Raw genomic sequence first — 13,895 nt, 5'->3', positions numbered from 1 at the left:
GTTATGGGAAAAATTCGGAAAAAAATTCACGAATAGTTCGTAAAATTCAGAAAAAGTTCGTAAAATTCGCAAATTATCCAGGAATAATTTGGTTGACTGAATAATTCGGTGTTTGATTCGTCATCACAGAAAAACGAATTATTTACGAATAATTTGCAAATCTTGTGACTATGTTTGTGGACTAGTAGAAAAGAGATTTCACTCTATGGGTAACAGAGAAGTCTCTATTGCACTTTATTGGTAACTTTGAATTAAGCCTCCTTGAACTTAAGCTTCTAAAGAGTTTTAAGCTTTCAAACTGAGTACTTGTAGAGTTTGAAATCACCTTTTAGTGTACGTATTTTATCAAGCTTAATTATCGAACAGACTCTCTTTAGTGCAGCTTAACATTTAATCTTCACACCCTTATTCATTAAAATTTAATGAATACAAAAACGGACAAAAAGCTACTAAATTTAAAACCTATCTTAATTATCAGAACACAATTCTATAAATATTAATGGGTGCGTTTGGATGCTCAAAGAATAGAGCTATTCTCAGAATAGCGGAGCTATTCTTAGAAGAGGGTCATCCAAACGTGAAACGAAGATTAAGAATAGCTCCGGATTAGCTCTATCCCGCTATTCCGTGAAAACGTTGGGTTAGCGATTTAGCACCCACAAGAATAGCGATTTAGCACCCGCTGACCTTTGCTATTCCTAACATACAATCCAAACAACATTTCTACAAATCCGGAATAGCCAAAGTTAGTGCTATTCTTGAATCTCTTGGGTTAGCACTATTCTCAATCACTAATCCAAAAATCGCTATTCTTGAGCTATTCCTTGCACGATCTTAAATGACATTTCTAGATCAAAGCAGTAAATAGGAAAATAAATGGGAAGTAAATGAGTTATATCCTAATTTAAGTTCTCTAAAATGGAGATGCTCCAAATAAACGACTTTACGGCGACATTAATGAAATTTATACATCCAACTTTATAATGATTTATTCATGACTTTATAGTGATGCGAAACAACGAATATAGTTATGGATTTGCTTAAAAAATTAATTAAAGTTAAAAAGTGTATAAATAATGAGAGAACTTAGAAATCTTCACGATATTTTAAAAAATATAGAAACAAATTATATAAACCATTAATTTTCGTAGGTCAATTATATATCAAATTTTATGTAAATTTGATGTTATTTGATATTAACTTACAAATATAAATCATTTCAAATTTTAAGATGTTTTACAAACAATTAAACTCAGAGGCGGAGACACTATATATAAATGGGTCAATTGACTCCATTTATTTTCAAAAAATTTATATTTATTGTTAAATTTGTATATAATTTAGTAGAAAATGTTGCGAAACTGTTAAATTGATCTCTATTTGCAGCATAAAAAATTATATGCTTAATTCCCATTTACGTTTGACCCTCATACCTTGAATGTTTGGCTCCGCCCCTGATTAAACTAACACCAAAATTTATCATTTTTTTAATGTTCATGATAACATATACAATATATAATAGATCATATATACTTAAAACTATCGAATTAAAAAAAAAAATTACAGTTGAACAATTTTTGAATTAATACATTATCTGGTCATCACCCACAAAATTTGGTAATTGATTGGGGAATTGAAACTTGGGCTTAAATCAAAGCCAGCGTGGCTCTCTATGGACTACTAGCTAGATCTGCTTTGTAAACAAGGAGCAAGTACCTAGCCGTGTTTATTAACGTGATACATGATTTGGTAACTGTATTTTGTTTGGCGTGGATGATCAGCAATTCAGCATAGAATGGGTAAAGATTTTAACAGAGTAGTTTTGGCTTCATGCAGCGCACAGACAATAGAATTAGCAAATATTTGCATATGGTTCTTGCGCTGCATGAAGTCAAAATCTTTACCCGCATAGAATGGAGTCAATGGAGTCAGATCCTCTGAGGTAACTCAAAATTTGAGGTTAAATCCAGACCGTCCAATCAGAATCTGGATCAGATTGAACACCAAAACTGATAACCGGACAGCCAAAGGCCACGGAGGATCCAATTTCCAGAGCTACTTTTTCTTTCCTCGTCTTCTTGGGAAGTAACATCGATAGGCTACTCAAAAAAGAAAAAAACAAAGTAACATCGATAATCCAGATGGCGAACAGTGATTGGGCAGTTGCTGCAATGCTGCTGCCATATACCAGGTTAATCTCCAGTTACAGGAAACTGGAGAGAATAGCCTCCCAATGTATTAGCCTTACAACTCCTCCGGTTATTAATAAATGGAGGCTTCTTTTTACTAGGAATGTCCTTTTCAACTCTTTTCTTCCTCTCTTATTTTATTATGACTTTTGTTTCTGTTGTTTGCCAATTAGAAAAGTACAAAAAAAAAGAGACGGCTCTTTGTTCTCTGTTCATTGCTGTAATAAGTCATCGATACTGACTCCTATAAATAGAGATCCTTCTACAGCATCTGAATAAAAAAGAAGAGGAAAAAAACATAGAGATCCGATTATTGAATTAAAAAAAGTTAGGAGGGAGAGAGAGCTAGTGAGCAATGGCACCAACAATTCCTCTACTCACGCCTTACAAGATGGGCCCGTTCCAACTCTCTCACAGGTCAGTGCCACAGATATTAATCACTTAAATTAATCAATTTTTTCTTTTGGCTTAATTCTTGATTTTTACCTGAAAAGCCGGCGAGAGTTCGAAACAATCAAAATTTGGTAATTGTATTGTATACCCCTCAAAAAGGTCAAAATTACGTATTCCCCGTCTAAAATTCGTAATATCATATTTACCCTTCTAAATTTTAAAAACTCACATATTTACCCATTGCAATTTTAATATCTATCAAATATACCCAAAATTTGAATTAATCATGTTTAATATTCTGAAAAATATAATTAATCACATAACTCAGTTTCTAACCTGACTTTTGTCATGCTTGAACTCTATTTTATGTTTGATCCATGTTTTCTTTCGTTGTATCTTTCTTGCTCCTCTTGTTTATTTTCTTTTTGTTCTATTCCCATTGCTCTTCTCTGTTTTCACTTTGGATATCATCAATAGAATACGAGAGCTTGCAAAATAGTATGACTGGTTGGTTCATGTAGCAGATGTGAGTGAAGGTGGAAATTTTCTTAAAAAGGGATAAAATAAGTTCAGCTACAGCCTCTAAAGAAGCAAGGTGTGTTGATACTAATTTAATCCAAAAAAACCATAAAATAAATTCTAAATAGAATTTGAGTTATGTACATACATAACACCACCTCGTTCTCAATCTCACATTTGAAATGTTGGTTGTTAAAAGTATTATCAGAATAATAGTGTATCCCAAATAAATTATATTTTAAAAACAAAATACTGGGAGAAGTACTTAAACAGGCAATAATCTCAAATAATGTTTAGGCATCGGAAAAATATAATGTTGAAAAGATATGGTAAAATAATCTCAAATCAAATTCCATGTCACAATTGAAGCCCAATATATAATGTTGTAAGGATGGATGGATGGAGAAGAGAGATAGAGAGAGAGAGAGAGAGAGAGAGAGAGAGAGATTTGTAATTGGTATATGGACCAATTATATAATAGTGTATGGAAGGTATTAATGAAGGTTGGTAGCAATGTCATGTATAGAAAGGTTTTGAGCAGAAGATAGCACATGGGAAAAGTAGAGTAAGGTGAGGGTTGATAGTCCCGGTTTCTGAGAGCAGGGAAGAAATGGTTGGACATTTTAGCGAGCAGGTGGTGTGCATCAATCAGGTGGAAGATTCATTGTTGGACATTTCAGCGAACAGGTGTTGTGCATTCCTCTCAATCGATCACCTGGTGAATTTCAAAGGCAACGATTTAAGCAGGCTTGCTTCTCCAGGATTTCTAGCATGGTATATCACGTGAATTCATCCAAGGCATGTGCAGTTTTAGCATCAAAGAAGACGGGAGCAATCAATAACTTCTTGATGCAGAAGAAGGGGAAGGATCGTAATATTAATTAAGAGGTTAATTAATCATAGTTTATAGAAAATTAACATAATTAAACTGAGTTTTAAGTAAATTGGGTATATTTGTGAGTTTTTTAAGTTTAGAAGGGTAAATATGATATTATGAATTTTAGAGGGGGAAATACGTAATTTCAACGTTTTTGAGGGGTATAGACGAAATTCCCCCCTTTCATAAAATAAATAGAAGACCTTATTTATTGGTGGATACCACTTAGAAGGAGAAATCCAGGTGAATTTCTGAGATAGAATAGTTAAAATGATCTCTGGTTTTGCTGAGAGACAATTGAGTTTAGGTTCGGTGCCAGTATAGATAGTATGTCATTGCAAGTCAGGGCCTAATTGTGTCTTCATTAAAATTATTCATATTATGCAAAAATATTATGAACCAGTTATCAGCTTCAGTTGTAAATGCCAGCACGGGTTATCAGTAAGTTAAATACAATCTTCTTGATTATTTTGAATTTACCTTACTCACAAATTTGATCTTTCATCAAAATATTTAGCAACTCGATTAAATAAAAAGATGAACACAACGAATTGTCGGCAACAACTGTCGGCCTCAATTATATATATCCCATCAGTAATTTATGTTAGGTTGGTTCAAAACGCTGTATATATTGCTTGTCAGAAATCTTTCGCTTAATTATATCCCATAAGTAATTTATATTTATGAGACTTCTTATTCCATTTCTCATAGTTTTTACAATTTTCCAGAATCGTCCTTGCTCCACTGACAAGGCAAAGATCTTACGGTAATGTACCTCAGCCACATGCTATATTGTATTATTCTCAGAGAACAACCCCAGGTGGTCTTTTGATTGCTGAGGCAACTGGTATTTCTGATACTGCACAGGGGTAATATTTTCTTCTTTGATTAGCACGATTTACATTTCATTTCACAATTTAGAGTAAATGGACTCAATAGAAGCTTTGTGCAATTTTTAGTTAGTAACTACCCAATTATGGGGTTAACTACCAAAGGCAGGGTTAGTTTTACTTTTACTGTTGTTGGGAATTGATTCGGGATTTAGGCAATTGCAAGTTGGGGAATCCAGTGGAGATTTTATAGTGCCTATACCATTTTATGAGGGGCCCCTAAACTTCTGTTTCTATCCCTGGCACTTGCCACAAATTTGGCAGCTATCCAGAAACGCCTGGCATTTGGACAAAAGAACAAGTGGAAGCATGGAAGCCAATTGTTGATGCCGTTCATGCAAAAGGCGGCATATTCTTTTGCCAGATTTGGCATGTTGGAAGGGTTTCAAAGTACCGTAAGGTCTTTTTTGTACTCTTTTATGATGATTTATTAACTCTAATATGAAATGGTGACAATGAAGTTATTATGTTCATGACTTGAGCAATGCATGTTAGATTCTAATTCATGGGGCATATGTATATTGGCCACACAAGTAAATATCTCAGATTACAAATTAAACCATGAATATTGATATCAAATCATAAATTCTGCGAAACTTGGTTGTAGATTGATAGTCTACCCCCTTGCCTGTGCTCTTTATTTGGTTCTTTTGTTAGTCGTTAATTACAAGCAATTTAACTATGGCAGAGTTCCAACCAAATGGCCAAGCCCCAATTTCATCTACTGACAAGCCACTGGCACCACAAAAGCGTGCCAATGGGGACCCAACAGAATACTCCCCACCGAGAAGATTAGAGACCGATGAGATCCCAAAGATTGTCAATGATTTTAGGCTTGCTGCTCGAAATGCCATGGAAGCAGGTACAAGCTGATTTTACAGTATTTGCTGCCATCACACTAGTTTGATATTTTGTACATTACCTAGATGAAATGCCATGGAAGCAGGTCCAGAATTGGTCATTAGCTAGATGACATCATCTATTATGAGTATCACCATTACCAATGGATTCATACTTCCAACTATACATGGTTATATTTATTCGGTTATTCTACACAAATTACTCCATGATCACGATACCCATGTTGAACTAGTTTTAATAGAATATATTTATTTCCATATCATATAGGTTTTGATGGTGTTGAGATTCATGGAGCTCATGGATACCTAATTGAACAATTCTTGAAAGACGAAACCAATGATCGTACTGACCAGTATGGCGGCAGCCTTGAGAACCGTTGCCGCTTCGCACTTGAAATTGTTGAGTCTGTAACAAAAAGAAATAGGACCCGAGCGGGTTGGTATCAGACTTTCTCCATTTGCTAATTACCAGCAATCAGGCGATTCAAACCCTGAGGCACTTGGACTGTACATGGTGAATGCCCTCAACAAATTTGGCATTGTGTACTGCCACATGGTAGAACCAAGGATGATACAAGTCGGTGAAAAAGCTGAGACGCCACATAGTCTTTTACCGATGAGGAAAGCATTCAATGGTACTTTTATTGTGGCTGGTGGATATGATAAAGAAGATGGAAACAAGGCAGTCTCTAGTGGGTACACTGATTTGGTTGCATACGGTCGAATTTTTCTGGCAAACCCAGACTTGCCTAAGAGGTTTGAATTGGATGCACCTTTGAACAAGTACAATAGGAGCACCTTCTATATTCCAGATCCAGTTGTGGGCTATACCGATTATCCGTTTCTTTCGTCCAATTAAAAAGAAAAGCATCCAGTTGATATATATTGCTACTTTGTGATTATTTAATATAAATATATAAATAATAAAATGGTCATATCTCTTGCTAGTGGTTTGCTAACGGGTTACTCGTTAGGGGTAACGGTTAGGACGGGTAAAGGGGTAGGCCGGGTACGGGTAAAACCCATGACGGGTAGATGGGTAATTTTCCCAAAACCTCTATCCGGTCCTTTTATTACCCGTTGCGGGTTGACGTGTACGAGTCCGGTCCGCCGGGGTTTTTTTTTTCTCTTATGTTTTTTTCTTTCTGTTTTTTTTTTTTTTATAATTCCTAAATAAATAAAATTTGTAATTTTATATATAAAAATTATTCGTGCGAAAATTTGTATATTTATTCGGGTAAGTACAAATCTATTTATTTATGTCTTTATACGGATCATTTTATTTTATTTTCAAATTCTCATTGTAATTAGATAGTTTCATAATTTATTTTTATCTCGAAATTTTTAGTTTACATTTTAAATTGATAATATATTGTGCAAACGTTCATTTTAAAACAAGAATATATTTTCTAAACGTTCATTGATTTTATTTGGTTAAATAAAATATAAATAAAAAATAGCTTAAATTAATTACTTCAAAGCAATAAAATATAAATGAAAAACTTCTTAAATCAATTACTTTAAAAATAATTATGAATTATTTTAAAGTAATAGATTAAAAAATAAAAGTTACCCTCCTCCTTTATTCCGGGCTTGAGACTGGCTATGTAAAATAACATAGGCGGAGTTCTACCTTTTTTTTGTTAGTAATTTTTCTTTAGAATGAATAATTTAAAAATTAATTGAATTGTTTAGAAATTTATAATTTAAAAAATAACCATAAATATTAAAAGAGGTTAGAAATTTATACCGACACTACCTATCTAGTAGTTCGGATTCATGTACCATTGCTCGCTCTCTTCCGCACCGTTTGAATCCGAATTATCATCGGGCAGTTCGGTACCGCTTTCTTCAGTCTTGACTCCGGATGATGATTCTTGTTGATCTCGATGTTGCTTGCGCTCGTCAGCATCAATCCAATCTTTCAAGCACACAAGTTTTCCAAAAACATGTGCACCCAACTGTTGTACCCTAAATTGTTGCCAAATTAAATAAATGAAAAAATTGGTAATAATTTAAATAAAATGAAATGGAGGCATCCATCATGGTTTGAAATGGAGATGATGTCTATTCAAATCATGAAATTGAGATGATGGTTCACGGCTTAAAGCAAAGAGATGAAATCGCTACATGGATCTGTTATGGTTTGCTTTAATATATAGGCGTGATCCAATTAAAATAGATATGTTTTGATTTGCTTTGGTGGGCCGAATTAAGCAAAATAAACCCATTTGCTGCACAGGCCGAATTGGGCCTAGCACTTCGGTGTGGTTCAAATCAGAGGAGTGAACTATGCCTCTCAATTAATCTGATTAATGAGACCCACCAAGCCTCAGCCAATCAGCATCAAGCCCAATGCAAAATCCCGTTGAAATTGAATGGGTGCGCAACGCGCCTTGCGTGGTTCTCAGCTCAAAAGCTCGGTTCACCGAAGACCATCAATAGGCAGCCTCACGGCTCATGATGCATCATGCCTACACGGATGAATAGGATCTTCACCTTTCTCTCCAAACGGCTCAAATGGAAATAAACGACAAGAGAAGCAACGGACAGCTGGTCCTGACCCCTGCTGCTACTGCCTTCTCTGCGCCTCAAGCCGTGGCCGTCCGATCAGATGGAAATGAACGATGCGGATAATGCCAGCACATGAATCTCCACCCCAGGGTAGTGAGGAAAGCATGATCCTCTTCACAGCTTCATGCATGAAATCCAAGCCTTTGAATGAATGAAATCAATGGCTATAAATGAGACTGTCTATGGATTGATGAGATGGCACATTATAATTGGTTCAAACCCCTGCAAATGACGGGCTATAATCTGAACCCTTGATAACATGATGAAGAAATTGTTGGGTCCCTCCTCATTTCAGCCCAATTGATTTGGGCTAATTTTGGGTCAATTTAGTAGAGAGAGGGCTATATTGATATTTTTGTTAAGTCTAAGGTCTATTTTGTAAAAGAGGAATTTGAGCTGTCTTGATATTTCCTACAGGAGGTTCTAGCGTATTCTACAAGTTTAGCCTCTTCCTCTTTGTTTTGTATGTCCTTCTTGAAAAAGATAATAGAGATAGGAAGAAAAAGAGAGAAATACACAGGTTGTTTTAGAAAGCTGGTACAAGCCTTATAGTTATCTCTCTTTGTTTATCTCATATGATGAAAATGTGTGTGTATGGTTTGTAAGCATAAAACCTTGATATTCATCAGTTGAAAGTGTCTTTGTTTTCAGAATTTGTGTAAATGTTTTTGGTTGTTTTCAGTTTACTTTCTTGCTGAAAATTGGTGCTGATTTCTGCCTGTACCAGTACTGGTACGATTCTGTTTTTTTTGCTGCACACAAGGTGTTTGTGGTATTGCCTAAGTGAACCTAATTACTGGTACAAGGCAGCCCAACATCTGGTATCAGAGCTCAGGTTCTAGAGACAGCTGTGTGTAACCAATGGAAGAAGTTTCTAGTGGCACCATGATAAAACTGACCTCTACCAATTACTCGATTTGGAAACCCCGTATGGAGGATTTGTTATATTGCAAAGATGCATATCATCCAGTGGAGGGAGATAGCAAGAAACCAACAACTGCAACTGATGATGATTGGAAAGTGAGCAACCGAAAGACCGTAGGTCTGATACGACAATGGATTGATGATAGTGTATTTCATCATGTAGCTGCAGAGACCAATGCACACACATTATGGACGAAACTTGAGAGTTTGTATGAAAGAAAAACAGCTCAAAACAAAGCTTTTCTTATCCGAAAACTTGTTAACATGAAATACAAAGAGGGGACCTCGGTGACTGAACATCTGAGTCGGTTTCAGGATAGTATAAACCGATTGGTAGCCATGAAAATGGTCATAGATGAGGAGCTGCAAGCACTGATCCTATTGAGCTCTTTGCCCGACAGTTGGGAGACCCTTGTGGTGTCGCTCAGTAACTCGGCACCAAATGGGACTGTTACGTTGAGTATGGTGAAGGACAGCATGCTTAATGAAGAGTTGAGGCGAAAAGATCAAGGGATCTCTAACGAATCAGCAGCCTTTGTTATTGAAAACCGTGGGCGGAGCAAGTACAGAAATCCACACAATCAAGGCAGCCATGATAAATCAAAAGGGAGGTCAAAATCTCGCAAAGGGATTACATGTTACTACTGCCATAAGCCAGGCCACATGAAATCTGAATGTCGAAAGTTGAAAGAGAAATTTGAAAGGGGCAGAAAGGACCAATTCAGGGGCAAAGCCGTAGAAAATGAGAAAGATAGCAATGTTGCTGTTGCATGTGAAGGTGATGTGATCATTGTTTGTGGTGATGGTTTCGTTAACTTCACTTGTCAAGACTCCACTTGGGTAGTTGATTCAGCAGCCTCATTTCACGTCACTTCGCGGCGTGATTTGTTTACATCTTACACCAAAGGTGAATTTGGTTTGGTAAGAATGGGAAATAATGGGGTGTGCAAGATAGTTGGTATTGGAGATGTGAGTGTAGAAACCGATGTGGGGTGCAGATTACTTCTCAAAAATGTTCGGCATGTGCCGGACGTGCGGCTGAATTTGATCTCTACCGGTGCTCTAGATGATGAGGGGTTCCATAACCATTTTGGTCAAGGAAAATGGAAGCTATCCAAAGGTTCTTTAGTTGTTGCTCGTGGTGAGAAGATGAGCTCTCTTTACACTACACGGGTCAGATTATGTGGTGAGGCAAATGCGGTTGAGTGCAACTCGACCGATTTATGGCATTTGCGATTAGGTCACATGAGCGAGAAAGGCCTTCAGATTCTCGCAAGAAAGAACATTGTTCCAAGTGATGGTGCAGCCCTCAAGACGTGCACACATTGTTTTGCTGGTAAACAACACCGGGTAGCTTTCCAAAAATCTGCTTCTTCTAAAAAATATAATATACTAGACTTGGTTCATACTGACCTTTGTTTGATGAGTGACAGGACACTTGGTGGTGCTTTGTATTTTGTCACTTTTATTGATGATTTTTCTAGGAAATTGTGGGCCTATGCGCTGAAGTCGAAAGACCAAGTTTTGGAGGTGTTTAAGCAATTTCATGCCGGTGTTGAGCGAGAAACTGGGCAAAAACTGAAGTGTGTTAGATCTGATAATGGCGGAGAATACCGCGGGCCATTTGAAGCCTATTGCAAGGCACATGGCATCAAACTTGAAAAGACGGTCCCAAAAACTCCGCAACAAAATGGCGTGGCTGAGAGGATGAACCGCACGATTTGTGAGAGAATCCGATGTATGCTTTCTCACTCAAAACTACCAAAGACATTTTGGGGTGAGGCGATGAATACTGCTGTTCACTTGATCAACCTCTCACCCTCATATGCGCTTGACGGTGATGTGCCTGAGCGAGTCTGGTCTGGAAAGGATGTGTCCTACAGGCATTTGCGAGTGTTTGGTTGTCGATCCTTTGTGCATATCCCAAAAGATGAAAGATCGAAACTTGACAGTAAGTCAAAAGAATGTATCTTTTTGGGTTATGGAAACGGTGAATTTGGTTATAGGTTATGGGATCCGGCTGAAAAGAAGGTGATTCGAAGTCGAGATGTGGTGTTTTTAGAAGATGAGACTTTTGAGGATTTAGGCAAGGTTGAAAAGCTAAAACCTACTTCTCAGCCCTTTATTGATTTTAGCCCAATTCCAAGCCCTGTTGTGAATAGTGATCATGGGGGAGATACTAGAAGCCATGAGACTGAAACTGAAGTTGAGGTTGAACATGAAATTGAAAATTCTGATGAGCAACAGCCCCCAGTTCAGCTAGAACAACCTGTATCTGACCAGCCAGCAGCTCCTGAACAGCAGCAAAGGAAGTCCAATCGAGTTCGTCAGCCCTCTATGAGGTATTCTTCTAATGAGTATGTGATGCTAGCTGATGGTAATGAGCCAGAGAGCTATCAAGAGGCGATGTTGCATGAGCGCAAGAGTGAATGGACTAAAGCCATGCAAGAAGAGATGGACTCCTTATATGAGAACCACACATTTGAATTGATGCATCTACCGAAAGGTAAAAAGGCTCTTAAAAATAAGTGGGTTTTTCGTGTGAAAGTTGAAGGAAATGGCTCCAAACCGAGATACAAAGCTCGGTTGGTTGTGAAAGGATTTGACCAAAAGAAAGGAATCGACTTTGATGAGATATTCTCTCCAGTGGTCAAAATGTCCTCAATTCGAGTTGTTCTCGGTCTAGCAGCAAGCTTGAATCTAGAGATTGAGCAACTCGATGTAAAAACTGCATTTCTCCACGGAGATTTAGAAGAAGAACTTTATATGGAGCAGCCTGAAGGCTTTAAAGAAAAAGGAAAAGAAAATCTGGTGTGTAAACTGAAAAAGAGCTTGTATGGGCTGAAGCAAGCGCCAAGGAGATGGTACAAAAAATTTGAGTTATTTATGTCAGATCATGGTTTTGAAAAAACTGGTTCTGACAGTTGTGTTTTTGTGAAAAAGTACCATAGTGGTGATTTTCTTATCCTATTGCTTTATGTTGATGATATGCTAGTTGTTGGTGGTGATGCCACTAAGATTAAAGAGCTAAAGGAGGAGCTTAGTCATGCATTTGCAATGAAAGATTTGGGGGCAGCAAGGCAAATTCTCGGCATGCACATTACACGAGATCGAAGAAGTCGAAAGCTTTGGTTATCTCAAGAGCGATACATTGAAAAAGTTTTAGAGAGATTTGATATGAGCACATGCAAGCCAGTTACTTCTCCATTAGCAGGTCATTTTAAATTGACTCGTGAAAAATGCCCAAAAGATGAAAAAGAGAAGGAGGAGATGAAAAATGTGCCATATGCATCAGCTGTTGGTTCATTAATGTATGCAATGATATGCACGAGGCCAGATATAGCGCATTCAGTTGGTGTGGCGAGTCGATTCCTCTCAAATCCTGGTAAGGAGCATTGGGCCGCGGTGAAATGGATTCTTCGTTATCTCCGCGGAACAGCAAAGAGTTGTCTTTGTTTTGGCAATGGTGAACTTGCGCTAAAGGCCTACACAGATGCTGATTGGGCTGGAGATGTCGACTCCAGAAAATCGACATCAGGTTATTTGTTGAATTTTGCTGGTGGTGCAGTTTCGTGGCAGTCAAGGCTGCAAAAATGTGTCGCACTATCCACTACCGAGGCTGAATATGTAGCAGTGACAGAGGCGTGCAAGGAGCTGCTATGGATGAAGAAGTTTATGCACGAGTTGGGTGTAAATCAAGAGCGGTATGTGTTATTTTGTGACAGTCAGAGTGCGATACATCTTAGTAAAAATCCGACCTTCCATTCGAGATCAAAACACATCGAATTGAGATATCATTGGATTCGTGATGTGTTAGAAAACAAGACATTAATCTTAGAGAAAGTTCACACCAATGAGAATGGATCAGATATGATGACGAAGGTCTTACCACCAGCAAAGCTCGCGGTTTGTCGAAAGATAGCGGGCTTGAATCAGCCCTTCTCGTCATGAGTCGGGAGGGGGAGTTTGTTGGGTCCCTCCTCATTTCAGCCCAATTGATTTGGGCTAATTTTGGGTCAATTTAGTAGAGAGAGGGCTATATTGATATTTTTGTTAAGTCTAAGGTCTATTTTGTAAAAGAGGAATTTGAGCTGTCTTGATATTTCCTACAGGAGGTTCTAGCGTATTCTACAAGTTTAGCCTCTTCCTCTTTGTTTTGTATGTCCTTCTTGAAAAAGATAATAGAGATAGGAAGAAAAAGAGAGAAATACACAGGTTGTTTTAGAAAGCTGGTACAAGCCTTATAGTTATCTCTCTTTGTTTATCTCATATGATGAAAATGTGTGTGTATGGTTTGTAAGCATAAAACCTTGATATTCATCAGTTGAAAGTGTCTTTGTTTTCAGAATTTGTGTAAATGTTTTTGGTTGTTTTCAGTTTACTTTCTTGCTGAAAATTGGTGCTGATTTCTGCCTGTACCAGTACTGGTACGATTCTGTTTTTTTTGCTGCACACAAGGTGTTTGTGGTATTGCCTAAGTGAACCTAATTACTGGTACAAGGCAGCCCAACAGAAATGAAGGATGGAGATCATGCCAACATAGGCTCTCCAAAACCCTAGCCTTGAAGGCTATATATACCCATGCCTAGCAGCAAAGAAAGCGAACCGAATTGAACACACAAGAGAGAGAAAAACAAGCTACATACCCCATAACTCTGTTAGGCTATAG

General features: G+C 37.5%; 1 protein-coding gene across 1 annotated transcript; it reads left to right on the top strand.

Moving 5' to 3' along the window:
• The first annotated feature begins 2,333 nt into the window (after positions 1–2,333).
• Positions 2,334–6,996, top strand: LOC144566714 (putative 12-oxophytodienoate reductase 11). Its single transcript, XM_078316738.1, is given in 6 exon segments — positions 2,334–2,606; positions 4,707–4,847; positions 5,133–5,263; positions 5,557–5,730; positions 5,997–6,142; positions 6,144–6,996. Coding segments are annotated over 6 exon segments (1,098 nt in total). The 5' UTR covers positions 2,334–2,544; the 3' UTR covers positions 6,588–6,996.
• Positions 6,997–13,895: the final 6,899 nt, after the last annotated feature.

This window comes from Carex rostrata, chromosome 15, assembly GCF_964058835.1.
Source record: "Carex rostrata chromosome 15, lpCarRost1.2, whole genome shotgun sequence".
NCBI classification, from domain to species: domain Eukaryota; kingdom Viridiplantae; phylum Streptophyta; class Magnoliopsida; order Poales; family Cyperaceae; genus Carex; species Carex rostrata.
The sequence above is the reverse complement of the archived record's forward strand: the minus strand, read 5'-3'. Positions and strand labels throughout refer to the sequence as shown.